This window comes from Maylandia zebra, linkage group LG4, assembly GCF_041146795.1.
Source record: "Maylandia zebra isolate NMK-2024a linkage group LG4, Mzebra_GT3a, whole genome shotgun sequence".
Lineage (NCBI taxonomy): Eukaryota > Metazoa > Chordata > Actinopteri > Cichliformes > Cichlidae > Maylandia > Maylandia zebra.
In genome coordinates, this window is record NC_135170.1 from 23826768 (window position 1) to 23849034 (window position 22267).

General features: G+C 40.9%; 1 protein-coding gene across 1 annotated transcript in view; it reads right to left on the minus strand.

Moving 5' to 3' along the window:
* Positions 1–666: 666 nt before the first annotated feature.
* rnf213a (ring finger protein 213a) overlaps positions 667–22267 on the minus strand; it is a 32379-nt gene continuing 10778 nt past the window's right edge. The window contains exons 18-67 of the mRNA XM_076883210.1: positions 21899–22072; positions 21625–21777; positions 20931–21547; positions 20525–20684; positions 19686–19903; positions 19382–19519; positions 19106–19270; positions 16822–18094; positions 16552–16733; positions 16291–16446; positions 12587–16195; positions 12389–12513; positions 11962–12066; positions 11760–11884; positions 11553–11675; positions 11389–11450; positions 11122–11275; positions 10892–11033; positions 10600–10791; positions 10343–10473; positions 10085–10242; positions 9786–9992; positions 9448–9635; positions 9213–9333; positions 8983–9083; positions 8415–8597; positions 8040–8206; positions 7831–7933; positions 7609–7723; positions 7321–7528; positions 7014–7210; positions 6800–6922; positions 6597–6707; positions 6232–6474; positions 6073–6148; positions 5943–5977; positions 5744–5844; positions 5498–5654; positions 5168–5342; positions 4802–4896; positions 4447–4698; positions 3909–4041; positions 3480–3563; positions 3220–3400; positions 2767–2968; positions 2592–2669; positions 2278–2475; positions 1984–2073; positions 1689–1867; positions 667–1598 (exon numbers count right to left, since the gene is read on the minus strand). Coding sequence (XP_076739325.1) covers positions 1442–1598; positions 1689–1867; positions 1984–2073; positions 2278–2475; positions 2592–2669; positions 2767–2968; positions 3220–3400; positions 3480–3563; positions 3909–4041; positions 4447–4698; positions 4802–4896; positions 5168–5342; positions 5498–5654; positions 5744–5844; positions 5943–5977; positions 6073–6148; positions 6232–6474; positions 6597–6707; positions 6800–6922; positions 7014–7210; positions 7321–7528; positions 7609–7723; positions 7831–7933; positions 8040–8206; positions 8415–8597; positions 8983–9083; positions 9213–9333; positions 9448–9635; positions 9786–9992; positions 10085–10242; positions 10343–10473; positions 10600–10791; positions 10892–11033; positions 11122–11275; positions 11389–11450; positions 11553–11675; positions 11760–11884; positions 11962–12066; positions 12389–12513; positions 12587–16195; positions 16291–16446; positions 16552–16733; positions 16822–18094; positions 19106–19270; positions 19382–19519; positions 19686–19903; positions 20525–20684; positions 20931–21547; positions 21625–21777; positions 21899–22072 — 12422 coding nt within the window. The 3' untranslated portion in view covers positions 667–1441. The remainder of the gene's footprint in view (positions 1599–1688; positions 1868–1983; positions 2074–2277; positions 2476–2591; positions 2670–2766; positions 2969–3219; positions 3401–3479; positions 3564–3908; positions 4042–4446; positions 4699–4801; positions 4897–5167; positions 5343–5497; positions 5655–5743; positions 5845–5942; positions 5978–6072; positions 6149–6231; positions 6475–6596; positions 6708–6799; positions 6923–7013; positions 7211–7320; positions 7529–7608; positions 7724–7830; positions 7934–8039; positions 8207–8414; positions 8598–8982; positions 9084–9212; positions 9334–9447; positions 9636–9785; positions 9993–10084; positions 10243–10342; positions 10474–10599; positions 10792–10891; positions 11034–11121; positions 11276–11388; positions 11451–11552; positions 11676–11759; positions 11885–11961; positions 12067–12388; positions 12514–12586; positions 16196–16290; positions 16447–16551; positions 16734–16821; positions 18095–19105; positions 19271–19381; positions 19520–19685; positions 19904–20524; positions 20685–20930; positions 21548–21624; positions 21778–21898; positions 22073–22267) is intronic.

A 22267-nucleotide genomic window follows, 5' to 3' on the forward strand; every position in this document is an offset into this window, starting at 1 on the left:
ACTGGACTGAAATTCAGTGGCAACAAGTTTTATGGAAGGTCTGGAGAGAGGTGCAGCAGTAAGTGCCTACAGTTATCTATAAAAAACGGTGGATCTTGTCAAAGAACCATCAGATTTTGAGCCAACATGCAATACCATTTAGAAAGCATCTGATTGGCTGATTGATTGGCTTTGTTTTTCAGCATGACAAAGATCCCAAACTGCAGTAAAAGCATTGAAAAAGCACACAGTGGAACACAATCAGTCATGGATTGGCCTCTCCAGAACCAGATCCTCGACATTATTGAAGCAGCAAGTGATAGAGAACAAAAGGCGAACAACATCCAAAAATGAGCTTTAAATATACTTCAAAAAGCCTGAAAAACTATTCCTGAAGACTAATTAAAGAAATTACAAGAAAGCTTACCTACGAGAGTTCAGGCTGTGCTGAAGAATAAAACTGGTCATACCAAATATTGACATTCAAGCTTGTACAAAATCTGATTTTTTTCCCCTTATATGCTGTATTTCCATGTATTTTTGCACATATTTCATTAAATTGTAGCCATTTCTCATTTCCAAGCAAAACAGAAAGAGTTGAAGGGTGGCTCAAAACTTCTGCACAGTACTGTGTAACAAATAACAAAACGAGTTAGGAAGCTAGAGTCAGTAAGAACTGAGACAGTGTGTTGAAAAGGAGGTTGTATTTGACACGTGTATGTTTTTGGCCTACAACCTCTGTGTAAACAAAAGAAACAAAAATCAAATGTAGGCATCATTAAAGGTTTGCTGGAAGCTGTTTATATTACAGATCCCACATACAAAAATTACTAAGAGGAGAATGGAAACAATAGAAAAAGTGAATTGAACTCAGTAAATGTACTAATTAGTAATAACAACTCAAAGAAAATGAATGGAAAAAGTGGACAGCACGATGACAAGCTTAAAGTGAAAGAAGGGCAAGTAGATGTTCTGTATATGAAGCAAAGGTTACAAAAGAAACCCAGAAAATTAAATGACAAAATGTGACTGATGACTTCAGTAAAAAAGTCAGCTTGTTCCTGAAAAAGTGATTTAGATAAGTCTGATTTTACCTTCCTCAATTTAATCCACCTTTTTTCACCTGAGTAAATTAACTTATTTTTTTTAAATTCACATTAAATGTAAAGTGCAAGTAAGCAGACTTAAACTGCAGCTGCAGAGATAACATCAAAGAAAATAGAAAGTGATACAATCCAAGAAGAGATCATTAAGGGAAAAAAAGCTCACATTATCATATAGACAAGCTGTAAAATGTGTCTTATTCTATGAAGCTAGTGCTCTGTCAAAGGCACGTCTTCTCTGTATACGTGTAATTACATGACAAATGAATACTGTCATTTCAAGATGTAAACATGATCTGAGGGATTTTCATGACATCGCATACAGAATGAAAAAAAGGAATAAAGCTTAAATCTTGTTCTCATTGTCTCTGTCCGCGCTCCTGCTTGAAGGCTACGATAAACTTCCATGCTTCGACGTAATGGGCCAGGAGGATCTCTTCTGGGAAGAGCTCTTCCACATCGGCGGGAATGTCCATGTCTTTGCGCTCCATGTAAGACACCAGCGTGTCTTTCAAGCTTTAAAAGATGAAACAAGCAATTTGAATCAAATCTGCCACTGCTAGAGTAATGCATATGACAACACAATGAATAAACATGAATCTTTACCCCCAGTCAGGCCTGAAGGTATCAGTTGCATTTGGCTTTTTGAGGGACAGCACCAGGAACTCGTGCATCTCCAGGAGGAAAGTGTCAGCGCTGTTTTTAGAGAAGAAACCAATGAGCAGCCTGTGCTCGTCCTCACCCAGGGCCTGTTTGTACTTCTCTGAAACTCCTACAAACGGATCCTGATGAACACAAAAAAACACATGTATAGGCATATTGATAATAATAACTATTGAGACCTCTGTACTAGATCACATCTATACATAGAATAATACACCTCTGTGTCGGTGATGCTTACCCTCTTGAGGCGCAGCATGTTTTCTGATTTAAGTGAGGCCAGCAGCTGCCACAGTGCCACACAGTGTTTAAGGCAACACATGCCAAAGGCCTGTGGGCAAAACAATGTGAATGTGAGGCATAGAGAACATAAAGTAATTAAGATCTTGCCAGATCTTAAACTCAATGCTCCTAACTAGCAACAAAATTAAGTTTCTTTAAGCACACTTGGCACATTTCTGTTCTGTATAAACAGTATCCACATAGCCGTCAGAAAGAAAAAGCAACAGAATAAAATAGTCTCAGATAGGCCAACCTTGAGGATGTGCTGAGCCATCTGGTTTCCCATCTGCAGCACCTCCTCCAGGTAGGAGGACAGCTGCATATGAGGCTCTCCCCCAGTCATTGCAAGGAAACCAAGGGCCACTTCCAGCATTGACAAAGCGTCACACACCTCACTGTAGGAGTGGAGCTCTCCAGCCACAGCAAAGAGAGTGAGAGTCTGAAGAGGCTCCTGTCGGCATACATCATAATGGCTGTTATCATCAGAAGCATGTACAGTATACACAATTTGTAATCTCTGATAAATAAATGCTAAGTCCCAGCATGTTACTACCTATCACAACTTACTTGTTGGACTTTTTCTTTTATGACCTTGAGGATAATCTCGTAGTTGCGATCGTGTCTATTCACTAGTGTAGGAAGGCCCTGTGGATGAAGAACAAAGAGGGGTAAACTGTGCCTTAACAAACTGTGCGTTGAATTGTCAGCAAAGCTGCTTTGCTCCTGATTCTCATTGGCTCACATTGAGAGTGATGAGAGGCTTGCCCAGCAGGAAGCGTGAGATGATCTGCTGCTCGATCTTAGGCAAGTCATACTCGTGAAGGGTCTCCTGGCCCCGCTCGATGCTGTACTGGGTGTTGGACAGAATCAGCGGCATCACATCCCTCTCCAGCTCGTAACGAATCACATGCAGGTCAGTCAGATCTGCAGGGCTTACTTTGTAGCTGAGAGAGGAATAAATAGAAAGTTTACCCAGGAGACAGTGTCTCTATATTTTGGGATTCTACTACTCTGACTCTCTTTTCAGTCTTCAGCTCTTTCCAGCTATAATTGAGATATCATAATGTTATTTTAATCCATCTATATCTTATAATTTTTGCAAACATGCCGTATGAAGTGTAGAACAACTTCAGACACAGTCTTCTGAAAGCCAAAGCATACGCAAGTGAGAAAAATGTGGCATGAGCGCCCCCACCTGGTCTCCTCTCCAGTGTGCTTGTCCACACAGTATATAATGTCATTGTGCAGCGCAATTAGGTAGCTGACGAGAGCTGTAGAGCACAGGCCTGGGCCGTGTCGCCGTGGCAACAGCACCCTGAAGTCACTGTTGAGGTCCAGGTCATTCTGGCAGAACTCAGCCGGGATCTTAATCTCACCTGAAAACATTTTAAAATGACGTTAGAACGAGACGTTGGACAGGTCAGCGCTGGTGTAACAGCACTGCTGGTTGCTTACCATTGGTTGCCAGCGATACTCTGAGCTGATTCCAGGTTGTCAGGAAGATTCTGATGTGTTTTTCGTACCAGGTTTTGAGTGAAACTGCATACAAGAAGAAATCAAATAATTAATCCCTAGTGTAAAGATGTCAGCCGCACAGGAGACCCGCAGTTCACACGGTACAGAAAATTAGAACATCAACATCAGCGGCGTTCACGTGTGGAAGAGATTTTCCTCTTTATGAATAATCAATCATTGTCTCCGTCCAGGTTAAAACAACTCACTCCTTGGCAGGCAGGTTCTTAAATTGCATTCTGCCAGCTATTTAACCATGACATTTCCGAGAACAGAGGTAATTAGGAGTTGCATGGAACTTTGTATCTCTTGTGCATGAGTCACGTAGTTGAAAAGGCTGAGAAGCACTGATGTAGACAGTTAAGTCAATACCTGCTTTCTGATTGCCGAGAAATTCAGCGATGCTGCCTTCCGTTAGCTCAGCGATGTTCAGAAACTTCTTCACTAGATCCCTCTGGAGCGCCAGGATTTCAGGAAGGTGCTTCACCAGTCGGATTTCTGCTTCCTAAAAATAAATAATCAGTAATATTAATAATAATAATAATGATAGTAGTAGTGTTTTCAGATAAATTCCTGTTACGTACTCTTTGGGAAACTGTGGTTGAACTTTGTCTTGTAAGAGCTGCTTATTTGTATATGTTATATATGTTTTTTTCAATATAGCCTTTTTTTGGCAAAAAAAAAAAAAGAAAAAAAAAAAGAAAAGAAAAGAAATACAGGATCCATGGAAACAAAAAAAAATAATAACGCACTTACAAAAAGTACAGAAACTATACTGATGGATATGGATTAAAAGCTCTGAAACAGATTAAACCCAATGCAGTCGATGACACAATGTAGGAGGATCACCGACAGATTTTTTTTCCTTTCTTCAACATTACAAATGCATTTTATGTTGTCATTTTCTCACCCTATGGAGGAATCTCCAGAGGACCGGCAAGGTGTCTTTGCCATCATTTTGCTCCACGATGTGAGTGAGGCTCAACAGAGACACTTTCTCCCGGCAGCTCCACACGGCAGAAACATGGATCAGAGATTTTGGAGGAAGTGAAGCCAAGAAGAGCTGAGGATCTCCAAAAATGAGCTTCATGATTGGACTGGCAGAGATACGAGAGTCAGCCCGGATAAATGTGTTCACTTCCTTTAGCTGTCTATCCAAGTGCTGTGGAAGAGCAGGTGACATGTTATGTTATGCATAGATCTTGTATAAACATATGAGGCAAGTTGTACTGTTCTGGGGAAAAAAGGAGTAAAACTTTGAGTACCTTCAGATGTGGTGTGATAATGGCAGCGCTCATTTCAATTTCCCAGCCATTTCGTGCTTCTTTGGTTGAGAGAAGATTGTCATACTGAACAGGCCCTGAAAGGAGAGTCAAGACTATTAAAAAATCTTTTACTATGACTATTCTCAGTCTTTACAAATCTATAGATATTGATTTAAAAGCTCAAATTTGTGGCCTCTAGAGGGCACACTTTCTCTCTTCTATGCTGGACTATACTGGACAGCTATTCAAAGTCCAATCGGATTTTTTGAGCTTTGTTATCAAAATACTTCCGTAATTATTGACACAGGACTTCACTGCTATCTTATATTTGTAGAGAGCTGCAGTATTAGTGTAGCTTTTACTTACATCTTTGCTGCTGGTGTGTCTCCAGGAGGCTGTTGATGACCAGGTGAACAGTGCTGATTGTGTCATCTGTCCCCTTACCCAGACTTCTGATGAGGTGTTTCATGTCCTTTCTCAGATGAGCGAGTAGAAACTCTCCTGCATCTTGGACTTGAGGTTTGATAATGGCAGAAATAGACTAGAAGGAAAACAAAAGCAGATGACTCTCCACCTTTCTTACTACAAACAGTGGATTATAAACAGGCTTTTAACATTACCTTGATGGAGATTACTTGGATAATTTGTGGTTGCTGAAAAACAGCACTTTCAAAAACTCCGTTCTGTTTGTGTTACCTGTGGTTGGCTGCAGGAACCAAGCAGCATGGCCATGTGAGTGAGCATGCGAATGATGGTGAAGGGAACGGGAGAAATGCTCTTGGTGTCCAGCATGTCTGGATTGTCTCTACGTCCGGGGTTGCCGAGGACGTGGCCTGTTTGAGTGCGGTCACCCCTGTCAGAAGACAATAAACAAATAAATACTGATGAATATGTTTATTTTGCTACTTTCCTCTTTCCACTTGAATTCTGTAGGACACTTACTGGACTTGCACAATACGAAATCCTGGCACAGGTGCGTGGTTAGTCCCTCCAATCTCTACACCACAATCTACACAATGACTTCTTTGCATGGGCTGGCCACACTAGAGGAATAGAAAGAGTGTCAAATAAATATGAAAGGGATACCAGCAAAAATAGACTTTTTAAAAATGGATTATGAATCTAACTGAAGCTAACATACCTCACCAATGGTGCAGGGGTGACCATTTGGACAGTCTGTGTTAAAAGTATAAAACAATACGACAAAGGTGTTTAGCACATCACCTCCTATCATCACATTAGAGGTTTTTTGTCTTTTTAATAATACTTACGATACCACTGCAAGTGACCCATAGCTTGTTGAGCCACTGCTAACATGTCCTCCGGCATGGTGGGCAAGAAAGCCGCCTGTACCAACAGATGCATTCCATATATTTATTTTTTAAAAACATACCCAGGTTTTGATCACTTACAACAGCGATTATACATACCTGCATGTTTGCAGGTGTCATAGCTAGCTGCTTCAGTGGAGCCAAGATTCCTTGGTTTCCACAGAGCAAGACAGCAGCTAAGTGAACAGCCAAGTCCACCGACACACACTGGGCACCAGAGACTCCGCAGCGAAGAGCCAAGGGCCCGATCTGGTTGGTTACCAGAGACAGGGCAAAGGCCTTCACCTGCGGGCTGGGAAGGAATTTTGATTTCTGGATGTAGCTCATCAGGGCCTCGACTTGCTATTGGTAAAAAATATACACACAAATACTTAAATACTGAATGAAGACAAACTGAAAACTATAACCTAAAATAAGATAAGATGATGTTATTTTATTTAGTGTAACTAAATTAGAAAACCTACTTCAGGCTTAGGATGGAAGCTCGCATTGGTTTCTCTGTAGAGAGTGGTGACTTCTCGATACAGTGCCAAGAGAAGATAAACTGTTTTCCACTGTGGTGGGCATTTGCACCGCTATAAAGACAAAGCAAAAGACCCACACCATTATGCACACAAATTTAGATTCCTGATTCTGAATTTCCACCAAGAAAACGATGAAACATTACCTCGCAAGCCTCATCCAGTCCATCCAGTTTGGCTTCCATAACTACTTTTGCAACAGCATTTCTGATGGTCTTGTAATCTTCCCCACACACGAGATACTGATCTATTGGTGTGACTTCTTCATCCTGGGTAGAGTGAAATGAAAATGAATTTTTTGAATAAAACTTTGAGTTTATCTTCTTTATAAGCTGAAAATCAAACGGTTGCTAAGCGAACCTTTTGCTGAATTTCCTTAGGAAAGATCCAACTCATTTGATCCGATTTGAGGAGCTTCTTGACAAACTCTACTCCAAACTGACTGCACATCTTACGGATCAAATAGACCCGATACCAGTCATTTCCACTCCGCCTACACAAGTCTATGACGCTGGTCAGGAAAGCTGTGCTTCCATTCTGGCCAACTTCTCGGGATCCTGGTATCAAATAAAATCAAAGTAATGTGTTTGTAAAAAGGAGAACATTCCTGACACATTGTAGGAGTATGACACACAATAAGAGTGTGTAACTCATTAAAAATACGCACCTGGAGCTCTCAGTTTTTCCACAAACATGCTCACTGCCATATCCAGGTCCATACGCACTCTGGCCACCTGCTGCAGGTACTCTACAGTGGCCGTTTCAGAAAGCTGATCACGAGACTGCAAGAAATCAGTCAAGAAGGCACTTTCATCCTGCAGACATGCCTGCTGGTCTGCAGTGGACCTGAACTGCATCCTTTCAAACATGGAATCCTAGAAAAATAAACATTTAAAAAGGCATTTTAATCAAATCCACAATCAAATCCACATGCAGCTTGTGTGTTAGCGCATACCTCCAAGCAGTTAATGTACAAGGTGTAGAGCTCAGTTTTATCCATCTCCTCCAAGATGTTGCTCCGCTCAACTGCTGTCAGATGCTGCTGCAGGTACTTTTTTACATCATCAAAGCTTCAAAAACAGTCAAGGTTAAACACAAATTAGAAACTGCACTGCACAGACATAATAAGACCTCATGCAATAACCAAAAAAAAGGGAGGAAAGAAAAGGGACCTCACCTGTACTTCAGAAGAAGTTTGAGCACTACTGACCGCACCACCGGATTTTTATCCACAGAGTCGTCAAACGGAGAAAGCGCCTTTGTCAAAATCTGCTTATTGCCTAAAAATACATAAATCTATTTAGAACTAACAAAACATATACTGTAGTTGTGCAGTCGCACATGGATGTGTTTCACATACATGGTGGAAAGAAAGTAATAGAGTACCTCTCAGAATTGGGACAGCGCCGGGCTCCACCATGAGAAATGACAGCAAATGAAGAATGACAGCTGAGCAGGGTGGAGAATTATCCTTGAAACACACAGTCGACACCAGGTCTATGAAGAAAGCATTGCACTTGTTCCTGAACTGGGTGTGTTGTTTGATGGGAATCCTACATAAAAGAAGATTTACAAAAGTCACACAGATGTCTTAAAGCACATCACAAAACACATCTAATCAAAAACAAGGTACTTAAACACAACATAACTAAACAGCAGCAAAAGGCAGATCAAAATTTTTTGTATTGTGTGGGAAGAATTGAATGATATCTTTGTTCATTACACGTGGGAGGTTGGCCTTATTCACATATAGTTACCAACCTTATATCATCTGAGGGAACCAAGGGGAAGTCATCGTTAACTGGCTGCATGCAGAGAGGACAGTACATCTGTCCAGGCACCAACCACATTTTGATACAGGCTACACAGTAGATGTGTTCACATGGCAGGCAGAGAGGGTCCTGGGGGTCTCCCATACACACTGGGCACAGTGTAAGACCAAACCTGGGGGAAAAAACCCCCAAAAAACAATTATAACATTTACAAACAATTATAAATTCTGATGTTCGGTAGTGAAATATTACTATTTAAAGCTATGATATGAAACTGAAATTAGACAGCCCTCCTCCTGCAGTGCTTCCTTCTATATTCTAAGCCCCTAGATGTTAAAATAGGTCAATATAACAATAAATTGTTAAAAATAGTACCTTAGCTTCCAGCAAGAAAGAAAATGCTAATTTTTGGCCATTAAAACTTTGATTTCAGTTCATTCGTACCTTCTACAACCTTCTTAAAGCAACCAAATACAATGCTAAATGTGCCCAGAAGCGCTAAAGTACAGGATGAGAGATTCTGTTAACACACAACATGTATAAAAGTCGATGTTTACCTGAAGATGCGTTCGATGGCTCCATCTTTGCAGATTTTGAGCAAACGAATTACTGCCTCGAACGTCTCCTGAGTTTTGAGGTCTGAGTTTTTTTCCAGTATCTTGAAGGGAGAGCAGAGGCAATACATGTTTATTATGGGTGAAGAAAAGACTGTGGTTATCGTGAAGAATGCTTTATGGTAATTATCTGTACTGTTAAAAAAAATTTAATACAAAGAACCCAGACGCACCTGGCCAAGCCGCCCAGTGTTCTCCAAAACTAAAGGAGACAGTTTCTTCTCCAGCTCCTCTATTCCCAGTAACATGTGCTCCACAAACAGAGACAGAGAAAATATCCGATTCCATCCAGCTCTAAAAGACATAAAACAAATAACCTTTCAATGCAGCTCAAGTGGTTACCTAAAGACAAACTAAAAACCTCAGACTTGTGATGATTTGGACATTTTTTCCTTAAGCTTTACTTACTGGACTCTCATGGCGATTATCTTGCTTCTCTCTCCATAACGTCTCACGCTGTCCTCTGAGCAGATTAACTCAATAGCAACCTGGATTTTTTTCACCTGCCTGAGCCAGGCTTGTCTTCGGGCATCTGTGTTCAAGTCTATGGGCTCCAGGTACTCCACACACGCAAACCCAGCATACACATCGAGTACCTTGGAGACAGGAGAACAAAACCAAAAAGAAATAATTACAAAACCCAAAACAAAAAAAAAAAAAAAAAAAAAAAATAGAAGATTGTTGATGAGAAATTAAAAATCCTTCAAAGAAACAGAAAATAAAAACACTATGTAAATAAGGATTACCAGTTCAAACTCGTCTCTGGCATTAGGATTCATCAGGAGGTTTTGGGTCAACTGAGGTACAATGCACATCACTCTGCAGAGGTTCTGGAGCCGGTTTTTGAATTCATGATATGCAGCATGGACCCACGGAAGAGACGTCACCGCTTCAGTGTCACTGAGCTGCAACCGCAGTTCGTTAACACAAGAATTCAAAGCACCACACAGGAGCTAGAAAAATAAATAACATGCATTAGTATATACTGTCACACACAATCTCGCCAACATCAAATGAAAAACAAAATAAAAACAAAACAAAAAACCTGAAGATCTTCCGGAGAAGTGACATTCATTGTCATGGAGATGAAATCCTGAAGGTAGCGCTGGAAAAACTCAACCTGCATCTCTGGGTCTGCTTTCGCTATGTAGCGGCCGAGCGGTGTCTTCCAAAAGAACTTAACAAACTCTTCCTGAGTTTGCCCTGGAAGACATATGCATTTAATGTAAAAACAAAACAAACTAACAAACCAAAAACACAACATCACTATATAAATTATATAGTGGCTTAAACAAACCACTACCTTCATGTTGAAGTGCATGAACCCAGAGCTCTTCCAGGTAGTCCTTAATCCTCCAGCTGAATGGCATGCTGCAGCTCATGTTCTTATCTTGGGCAATGTAGTGCTGTACAAGGATGGTTCTCGTCTCAGAACTGTAAGCGGTTTAAAAAAGCAAAGAGAACATCAGACATCTTTAGGTACAAGAATGTACTTTTTTAAACAAAACAATTATTACACATTATTACATGCACAATAATTACATTATTAACAACACTTACGTGTGGTCTAGTGTTAGATGTGAGATTTCCAGCAGCTTTTCATTGCCAAAGATATCTAACCACAGCTTCTTAACAGATTCACCACAGCGGGTATCAAGCAGGAGGTCCATGTTTTGGTCACGGTCTATGAGCGAAACTAGATGTGCCAAGAGGGGGACGACCACAGCCTGAACACGCTTCCATAAGGTGTGTCTGTCATGAATGGAGAAAAAAAAGTTTACAGTGGTTTTCAAATAAATATAGGATAATACTGTATATTAAACTGCATATTACACAAGACCGAACCACTCACCTAAAGGTGCCTCCTTCTTGCAAGGCATCGATGTTTGAGGCCTCCTTGAAGACCCAGTTGCTCTTGATGGATGAGAAAGTGTTGCCGTCGTGAGTCACCAACAATGAGTGAAGATGCCGCTTCACCACTTGTAGGAATTCACCTGACAAATTCAGATAGAATAATTAGCATTAACAAAAGCAAATAACAAAAAAAGCAACAACAAGTACTGAAAAAAGTTTTGTTAGTACCTGTTATTTCGTCATTGTCACTCAGAAGTGCCAGAAGGATCTCTACTCTCCGAGTACTGCGGAGGCCACTTTCCACCTGGTCCCTCAGCATGGCTACTGCACTCTGCACACAGCTCCTCAGCAATGCTGTAGTGTCCACAACACTTTCCCAGGTCTGCAGAAGAACACACTAGTTAAAATCTAGTGTTAAGATTAATCCCCAATAAAATAACATGTCATTCATGTAAGAAAACAATGTGATGACCATGCCGGGATTTATAGACTTACATTTTCCTCCTGCACAGTTTCCTCCTGTTCACTCTCAGAGTACATGTCATCAGTCTCCATGGCTTTAACAAAAATGTTGTAATTTAATACACAATACTGTAAAGTGAACAATATATATGGAGACAACAACATAATTTTATATAAATGATTTATCATTAACTAACCTTCAGCCTGAGGTGCCTTTGTTTCAAACATTTGACTGATTGTCATGTTTTGCAAAGTTTTGATGTCGGAAACAATGTCTTTAGAGCGTCTGAGGTCATCAATATGAACTGATCTCCAGGGGCCTGTGAATATTAACATGTCTCAGCTTATTGTCCACTCTTTACACGACATAATAAAAAATATAGTCCATGTTGTATAAGCCTTACCGCCATGAAAGCCAATGTAAGAAGTCCCTCCTTCCATTCTTGGCAGTCTGGTGATGAAGTACACAAATACCTTTCTACTTGTGTTCTCCTGGGTTATCTTATTGATCTCATTAATCGATGAATACCTGGAAATGAACGGCAAAAGTTAATATGGCCAAACCACATGGTAGCTAAAAGCCCACAAAAAAAGTGTTGGACCTACTTTGCAGATGCAATGAGGTTGGCGCTGAGACTGGCTTCATCAAAATCACTCTGGACGATGAGGACCCTGTTGCTGCTGCTTTTATTCTCAGCTGTGAGGAAGTTCCTACAAGACGAGAAGGACTTGGTTTGTACACTGTAACACATCTCAAGATCATAGTCAGTTATTCTCATGCAATATTTGCTTCTAAACATATTCTAAAAATGTAAATGTCAAAATGTGCCAATAGGTTAAAACAATCACAACAATCTTTAAATTCAGTAACAAAGGGATATGTCTCATTAGTTAGTAATATGTTTACATTACTAGATATTACAACTAGTCTATCACTGTTCTTACTAGGACATGTGTTTCACAGCTTCTATTGTACTTTATTGTGTGAATGTAAAAAAAAAAAAAGAGTAAAATTATGGATCGATAAACAAACCTTATCTTCTTCAAGAAGGAGTGCTCTGTGTCAAACTGCTGGAGTGAGAGAAGCTCAACACTGTGCAACATCCTCTCCAATGGTTCGAGGTCAAAAGCAGTCAAAAGTCTGGAGAATGTTGTCACCTGAAGTGTAAAATTACAATTAGACCGTATGTTTTTGTGTTTTTGTGTATATAAAATTGTCAAATTTAGTTACCTCTGTGAAGAAGGAGCAAGAATGGGCCTCCTGTCTTATGTGAGCAAGTATGTAGTCAGCCAAACAGCTGTTACTCTGCTCTTCAAAGTACATCCTGGCCAGATATTCACTTTCCACTTTTGGAAGGGCTGTACTGTCCAACCTTACCACAGAGTCTGGTGTAGCACATTTCAGCAGTATGAGTTTAGCCTCGTCGAGCATTCTCCTCTCAGAATCTGAGATTTCTAAACTGTCCTTCTGGTTCTCTATTACTTGGAGAACTACAGAAGCACATGTGTCTGAGTGGTACCCAATGAATACGTCTGGGGGTTTGTATTTGTATGTCTGAGCTGCCGCTGCATGTTGGCTGCTGAGAGTTACAAAAAGCTGGACCCACTTCTCCAGTTCCTCCACCATCCTCTTCTGCTCGGTTTTCAGAACAGTCTGGATGTCCAGGTAGTGCTTCTCCAGCCTGTTAATGAGAGGTATTGGGAACTGTTTGTAGACCACTTCTCTTTCCTCAATGACGATTAGCCGGAAGTCTTTGTGAACCCTGCATTTTACACGATGGGTTCCCAGTCCAAGGTCCACATATTTCTGCCCTCCCAAGCAAACATAGTATTGGTTGAGGGCATCGTAGAGACTTTCATAGAGGTTCTGCAAGTTTAAGAGCACAACCGTTTGTCCTGTTTCCATGCATATCTTTACTCTGTTGATGTTGCGACAGATCTGGGTATACTCTTGGTCTTTTGGAAAGCTGGAACCAAAGATAATTTCTGGTTGACCACTTTCTGAAAAGAAGGACTGCTGCAGGATCTGCAGGGCTGCATAGTTTTTAGTTAGCACCAGGAGGTATCGACATTCTTCTTCCTGTCCAACTGCTTCAATGTTTTCTCTCACAAACTCAATGGTACTGATGTTCTCTAGGTTTGGTGCAATCCCCAGTCTCATAGTGAAGACAGTAACTGGATCTACATTATCCTTGCCACTGAAATTTCTCAGCACTGCTTTGACGGTTTCCTCTGGTGTGGGCTTTTGCTTAGAAGCCTTGGCGACCGCAAAGATCATCTTTATCAAGCTGTAGTAGTCACGTAAGCCAAAAAATCCTTTGCCTTGTTTGCGGCAGATGTTCAAGTAGGCTCTTGCAAAAGGTTGGAAGAAATCCCTGACCTTCTCCAGAACCACTACATCAGAGGAGCAGATTCCTTTAGCACTTTCAATAAGTTCCCTCTCGTCAGGGTCCCCACGGGATACAAAAATGCCTCGGTTCATCTTTGCAGGGTCCAGCGCCCAGTTGGAGATTCCAATAAATCCAACCTTTTTGTGTGGTAGTGGCTCATCATCAATGCATCCCTCCTCCAGCAATGGATGAAGAGTTTTCAGCGGCATCTTTGGAGAGTCCTCTGCAAGCCCGATCTCATCAAGAACCACAACTGAGATATACTCATCCAGGTTTTTACCTTCCTGAAAACGTCCACATTGCTTAAATGTATTAATGATGCCTTCTGGTGTTGAGTGAGGGCTACACTGGAAGGACACCAAGTGGATCTGTTTGAGCTTTTTGTACAGGTCAGAATGAGCAGCTTGACCCTGCATTGCATCTGCCACCAAAGTTTTAGACAGAGATTTTGAACTTCCAGGTTTGCCCACGAGGAAGAGAGGGATTCTCAGTTCAATGCAGAGAACCATCATGAAGACGTTCTCTTTCAGGGCACTATTTCTTGCAATTGTATCCCCCATTGGCACACCACTCAAAAGTAAATCCTGCATGAGTGAGATTTCCTGCATCACCTTTGATGGACTGTATAATGCTGGAAGACTTTTGCTGATTTTCTGCCTGTATTTATCCTTATTTTCTAAACAGGCATGGTAACACACTCCAATGGCCATGACTAGAGACCAGAGAACAGGGTCTCGGCTCTCGGGCCATTTTGGACGCATTTCATCCTTCTCAACATTTCTATCATTCTCAAACTTTTTAAGTTCCGCAAAAAACATTTCATGGTTGTCATAGAACCAAACAAAAGCTTGCATGCAACGTTCAACATCTCTCAGGCTGACGAAGCTGCATTCATCATTTCTCGCACGCATGTACTTCTGTGAAGATGAAAGTACATCAGTGATCCACTTGATATGACATTCATCAATGGCTTTTTTTTCAGCAACTCTTTGTACAATCTGCTGGATGTATATTTTCTCTGTGTGATCATTTAACTGCCCGAAGTCCCATACCAGGGGAATCATGCTTGGTGGCAGTGCTTGAACTCTATACACCAACTGGCGGAGAGGAATAGATCCAAGTTTTTCGTCCGTCTCTTCTGCTCGAACTCGGTACCCAAGGCCTGCAGATTCCAACCTTTGAATCATCTCATCTGTGTGTTTTCGGTAAGGATTGCATGCAGCAATAATCTGTAACCCAGTGTTGGCTGTCAAACTTTCCCCCTTTACAGTCTTATCACAGAGGACCTCCTTAATACTGCTGATGGCCTCTGTAGTGTTGGCCTCATCAAAAAACAGAACGGAGTCGAACCCATAGTCGAGTTTGTTGATCGAAGCAATGTCTTCTGCTTCTCTCACTTTGGTGTAGATCATCTCTGAAGTTGTCCCTCCATGCACCTTGACAAGTTTCATGTTCTCAGTGGCCACTCCACTCCTCCGGAGTTCACAAAGGAATTTGATGAGCCTTGTTTTACCACACCCTGTTTCTCCCATGATAATGACAGGGATGCCGCATCTGAACCGCATGTGGATTGCGAGCATCTTCAATATGTTGTCAGTTGTAAGCTCATAAGTTTCATCTGGATCAAGAGGCCACTGGATACCAAGAACACTACAGATTCGCTCTATTTTCTCTGCTCTTGGAAGGCGATCAAAGTCAATGTTGAAGGGGACTCTTTGCAGCTTTAGACCTTCATACAATGCCCTTGTCATGACATTTCTTTTAATCACCCTGTTAGAGGTTGGGTCAATGGCATCAACAAAGTTCTGCTCATTGAGCTGAAGATGGAAACCAATAAAGGTCATGGACACATGGTCATCATTAAAGAATATGTATGGATGTGGTTCTGTTTCCCATCTTTTCCTGATAAGAAAAGGAGCCAGGTCTTCATCTCTGACACTACCCAGATCGATTTCCAGCCTGCCAGGACTCTGGTCAGAAATGCTGAGTGATGGAGAGGCAAAATCCTTTGCCATCAGAATCATGAAATCTACCACAAAGGTTTTGAATCCAGTTAGTGTGTCCCCAGTGAAAGTGACATCACAAAAAACAGACGTCTCACAGTCTTTCAGCTGAAGGTTGAGAAACCATGCAAAATTTCTTAGTTCAGCCCAGGATGGATCCATTATGCCGCAAAACATGAGAAGCATCTGAAGACATTCAACATGTGTCCCCTCAACACCGTTATAAGCGAATACATCTAGATTAATGTGGTTATGAAACCGTGTGAGATACTGGTATGGTCTCTGAAAAGCCTCGCTCCTGAATTCTTCATCATCCATCAGTGGGTCATCATTGCTCACAATGGTGGGATCTTCTTGCTTCCTCATCTCTAGCATTAGTACCTCTTTGGGTGGCCGGCAGAAAATATTTGGGAACATATCAATGAATGAGCTTTTGATTTTTTGAGTCTATACGAGAAGAAAAGAAAAACACAACTCAAGGTAAAGAACAGTTCTAAATCAGATAACAAATCATGAATGTTTGTGTTCATAAAAACTCTAACCTGAAGTGAAACATTTCTGCCCGACTTCACAGTGGACTCCAAAATCTCTACAAGATACAGTTGCTTGTTATTGCACTTCCACATCTTTCCCTCTGAGTCCAGCAAGTATCGCAAAATCAACAGTTTGAAGAGGAACTCATGCAGGCCTTTCTGGACCTTTTCCAAAACAAACACAGTCATTTCACATTTTATGTAAGCTGCAAAGAGAAGTCATATTGAAAAGGTTACACTACGTTAAACAATCCAGTGATTGACGATTACCGATGATGTGACGTCAAAATGGAACACAGTGAGTTCTTTCCTTCTAGGGGCGTCCAACAGTGATTGAAGGATGACATTCTCATCAACATTTGGCTCAATCAGGCGAATGCATTTCATCACTGATGATTTTTTGGTTGATCTCTTCAGTTTTTCATACAGCCTTCTGATGTAAAGCGATTTTCCTGCAATTTCAAAAGATCATATGGCACGTTTGAATTTTCATAAACAACTTTTTAACCATTAGTAACAGTAAATAACACCTATACATACCAACACCAGCTCTTGTGGCTGAAATGACACCAACGCAGAGTCTGTCCTTAAACGCAGCTGCGGCGCTGCACTCATCTGCTGGGACGGCATAGTGTTTTTGCAGGTAACTCTGGATTCTTGCCAAAGGTTCCTGTGGAACCATGTGCAATCTGTACTGGCTGAAGGCTGATGGAAGGTAGGTATGTTCTCTTTCTGAGCTGCAAATGATAACAAGTCTATAATCCTTTCTACTCTGCATTTTCATTCGCTGAAAAAAGTTCTCAGCTTTAGAGCTCACATCATAAGGGAGGAGATCTCCATACAGTAAACAGTATATCTTCTGTCCTCTGTAGCCTGTGCTGAGACAGCGTCTGAGAAATAGCTCCACCTGTTCGTATGGTGTCGTGGAGTTGCATAAAAGGACTTCATCATACGTGGGAAGTGTCTCATTTTCACTGCTCATGTAAATGGAAATGCAAGATGACAACACCTCATCATGTGGGCAAACAATGAGGTTTGGGTTTCCAACAGCCAGACCTCTGGGAACATGTCTATTTATGAAATTCCCTGTGTCATCGTCAGAAATGTCTTCTTCGTGACTCTCGTTGTGTTTGTTGGCCAGGATATCCAAAAGTCTTCCAAGATTTTTTATATCAAGAATGTGGGGGAGAAAATTTCTCATGTCTTTCATATAAGTATTCCATATGTGATCAAATTTTGGTAAACCCTCTGCCTGTTCTACGAGACTTGCCAGAGGACCCATTTGGCTGGTGAAGTCTGGGTCTTCCCCCTCACTGCTTTGCACCACAACAAAGGTCTGAAACTCAATGTCCTCATTTTGCTCTTCTGGTTTTTTGAGGATTTCATACTGAAGTTCATGCCAAACTTCCCTCAAATCTGAGTATGTGCAGTTTGGCTTGATGAAAGAGAGCATCATGAGAACCTGGTCTTCTACATTGGTAACATTTTGCAAAGTCAGCTTGTTGCATAGGTAGACAATCTGTTCAGCTGTGTAGTAGTTAAGATAGTAATACTGGGATCTCTGTTTGTCTACAAAATCCATCCAGAAGTCAAGACATTTCTCCATTTTCTTGCAAAGTTCAGGAAGCTTCTCTTCTATGCTGCCCTCCACAATGACACTGATAACACTGTCCAAGTTGAAATCCATCATAATGCTGGGTGCCTGACTTTTGGAACAACAGTTGATTTGCACTTCCCAGTGCCTAAACAGTGGATTCCCAGCAGTGTAAAGAGCAATGAATGCCTCAGTTAGTCTTTGAACGCTGGCAAAAACCTGAAAAACAGAAACAAGTCAGCTGTAAATAAATAAGTTCAAAAAGCATACAAAGTTACACCAATTTCATTGTGGAATCAGTTTCTCTGTCAAGCATGAGTCTATGATCATATAGCTGCACATTTATGTAGTAAATAGCTCTTCTCATTCTTTTTATAAATTTTGAATGCAATGCACTAAAGGTTTGAAATGGTAGTATATCCCAAAATTGACCTATACATCACCACATTTTTATCAAGTAAATCTGAAGAGAGTTATCTGGATTTTTTGGACATGTCTTCACATGTACTGTAAATTGTAGGACCTAATTTTAATAGGTCTAGATCATCTAGATATTAGCTTTTGACATTATGGATTATTGAGCATTATTGATTATATAGATAATTTTATCAATTTAAAATAATATTTACAAAATATATTATTTGAATTATCCGAGTTCTTGTGTTACATCCTGTGAGGCTGTGGGAGTGTGTGGGCGTGGTGTTGTCCTCTCCCTCTCCTCCTCCTTCTTTATTGCCCCTCCCCTGTTTTCTTTCTGCCCCTGCCTTCTCCTTTAGGACATGATTTCCGCTGTGCTGGTCAGTGTGTGAGTCTGGTCTAGGTGTGGAAAAGGCCTGCTGTGTGTGTGACCAGCCCCACCGTGCGTGGTTTTGCTTAAGTGACGGCGGCCTCCATTTCTTGGTTTGGCCTGCCTGGTTATTGCTAATAGCAGCATTGCTGTCTTTTTCTGTTGAGTCCTTGTTGTTATCTTAGTTTAAGTGACCACCATCTCTTTGCGTTGGCCTGTCTAAGTCATCATTAAAGCAGCGTTGCTGTCTCTTTCTGTTGTTACTGATTATTGGGTTAATTAATTATAATAAAGATTTATTTTGTGTTAAACCCCTATCCCTGGTGTCCTTTTCATTTCAACCCGGATCCAACTGTTACTGTCCCCCACCCTCTTCGCCTAGCTTTCATGTGGGTAACATCTTGGAACCTCAAGATACCAAAAAGGAAAATATTGCAACGTACCTCTGCAAAATAATCAACTTCACATTGCCCTTGATCCCCTTTCCCAGACATGAGCATGAGTTTATTCTGCAGCTCCCTCAAGTCCTCAAGGGAATAGCAGCGCATCTGCTGACCGTCATCATGCTCCTCTGGAATCTGCAGCTTCAGGGCAGTGTCAAGACTCAACTAGATCAGGGGGGAAAAAAGAAATTCTCATGCATATTTTTGGAGACTCTTTGTCTAACATGTGTGTTGTACTGATCTAGGGATGCAATCAACTTTCATTGCATTATTTACCTTTTTTACATTTTGTGCATTGATCAAGTAGATACCCTTGTTATTGATGGTTGATGCTAAAGAGAGGGATGACAGTTCCACTGATCCATGACTGTCCTTCACAGTCTTCAACCAGTCCAAATGACGTGCACTGTCCCGCTGTAAGAAAAGATACTCTTCATAATTGTGCTGTGTTTCAGTTTCCCTTTAATAAGGTTAGCCTTTACCTCAATAACCCTGCTGTAAGACACTAACATTCATATGAAAGCCTTCATGGCCATCCTGATCATATTTTTGCTTTAAGTGTTTGGAGGGATCTTCTCACCAGTTTTTTGGGTAGGTTGCTGTCATTCTCCAAAGCCCTCCAGACCTTCTTGAGCACTTCTCTGAAGGCTTTAAAACCAGAGTCTTTTTTTAGCTCATAAAGCAATGAAGAGTAGCCAAGAACTGCATCATGGAAGCACGCAACACGATCCACGTCCATATCATTCTCTCCCGCAGAGATAGAAGCCAGGTCAACAAACACTTTTAACTCATTGATATCTGCAAAATACATTTAAATAAGCAGAAATAGGGTGGTGGTTAGTGGTTGGTGACATTGATTTATATCAGGACTGTTCTGAATTTGAAGCTGCTGGTAGGCTGGGGCCTTTCTATGTTGAGTTTGCATGTTCTCCCAGCGATTGTGTGAATATTCTCTGGGTCTTCCAGCCTCCTGCCACACGCCATGAACATGCATGGTAGGTTAACTGGTGATCTTAAACTGGTATGGATGTAAATGTGAGCATATAGGGTTGTCTAACCTGCATACCTGCTTCCTGCAACACAATCCTGGTAACCCTGGTGTTGTGCAGCCAATTTTTTCTTTGGTGACTTTAGAGAACCAGTCTAATTTCGAGAGGTTTCTAACTGTACGTAGCATTATACCATATTACAAAGTGTAAGATGGAGTCATTGCCATAAGAAAATGAAGCATATGTGCAGTCCATCAATTTATTTCTTGCAGTAGACACTCCCATAGTTGCTGATGTCAGTAGTTACAAAGGAAATTTTAAAAAAAATGTTCAGCACACTACTACAGCCATGCTGCAATATCCATTGGAGCATGGCTGTAGTAGTGTGCAATGGATAGACATTAACAAGAAAATGCATAACTACACTTACCTTCAAGGGCATCCTTCACCCATTTCACAAAGTGTCCCCTTAGTTCCAGTTCGTGCAGACACAGCCTGCGGGGCTCGGTTATGTCCACTAGAACAGTCTTTGCCTGCATCAACTCATTGTCAATCCGGCTGAGTGGCTCTTTCTGAAAGTCTATATTGTTCTGAGCGGTGGGGAGACAGGAAAACTAGAGTTACATTCTAACCATGGAAATATGATCAGAGACACTCTTCACAGGGAGCCTTAAATTAAAACGTGCTAAACTGTTTAAAATGAAGTAAAGCAAAGAACTGTGCTGTTATGTTCCATCTATTATGTATATCCATCATTAAATACAATAACTCAAAGCTTGTGTGGAACGCAAAATAGCTTTTTCGATTGATAATTTTTTATACACAAAGCTACTTACAACTTCTGTGAGCGTCTCCAGAACTCTGAAGTCACCTTGAAGACCAAGTGTCTCTTTGACTTTCATGATTACTTGAGCTGAAGTCACAGCGAGATGAAGTTCGTGGTACTGCTCGATCTGTTGAACCCTGATGTTGATCCATTGTTTGTCCCTTGATTTATTCATTCTGCACATGATGTCTAAGTCTTTTGCAAGATCTTCATACTTGCCCTTGAAAGCTTTAAAAAACTGGTTAACCTCTTCAAGCCTTATAGTGCCATCCTTCAGGCGAGTGTAGATATCTTTATAATGGTTGTAGCAATCTATGTAAATGCCATCATGTATCATTTGTAGTGTTGCCCTAATGTCCGCTACCTGATGCTCATCAGGATTGTCTTCCATTTCTTCATTGGCCAGGAACTTGGCTTGTTTGTCCCAACACATTTTGAAGACAATACTGTCCCTGAATGTGTATAAATTTTTTGCCATGTTTCTGATTTCTTCGTCCAGATTGAAGATGGTGACAATGCCAGTTATTTCGGAGGGCATCTGGCCAAATTGATGAACCTCCATGAAATGGTCCAAAGGTGTGGTCATAATGTTGACTTGTTGGTTTCCTTCCAGTTCATCAACATCAACTATTATGGAAATTAATATGGATGTTAATAATTAAGACTGATAGTTAAGACTGATGGCACAAACTCAGTCAACATACCTGTCATGTGTTCCTCAAGTTGATGGCTCTTAGTTAAGAGAACATCTACAAGCTCCTTTTCATAATATACAGCTTTTACTTCATCTTCTCTGCACTTCAACAGCCTCTTCATTTTGTCATGATCCTTGTATTGCCCATTCTCAGCGAGGCAGTCTGTTAGTATCAAGTCAAAAACACAAACAACTCAATTTTATAATTACTATTAGGTCAGAGTACACTATTAAAATCTAAATACAAATCAAGACATCTTTGCTGAAAAATGTACAATTCTTACCGATCTTCAGCAGTTCTAAGAAGGCATCTCGCCTTTCCAAAATGATCTTCAGCAGGCTGATCTTAATGTTTCCCTCAACTAGTTGATTTTTCATGGCTGTAAATGAGGATATCCCTACTGCAATTCTGTCCTTTGCATCGTGAGAGAGCTCCTCAATCAGCTTTTCATCTGCTCCTGCAGTGACAAAACATTCACCTGATAATTCTATCTTAAACCACAGCAGCGATTTTAACTTTTGGCACCAACTCGTAAACAGATGCCTGGTTACCTACTGTGGGGTGCTTTCTGTTTTTTAATATCATTCTGATTATAATTATTATTATTATTATTATTACTACAAAAGTGGCATTTATCTGTTTCTGTTTGGTC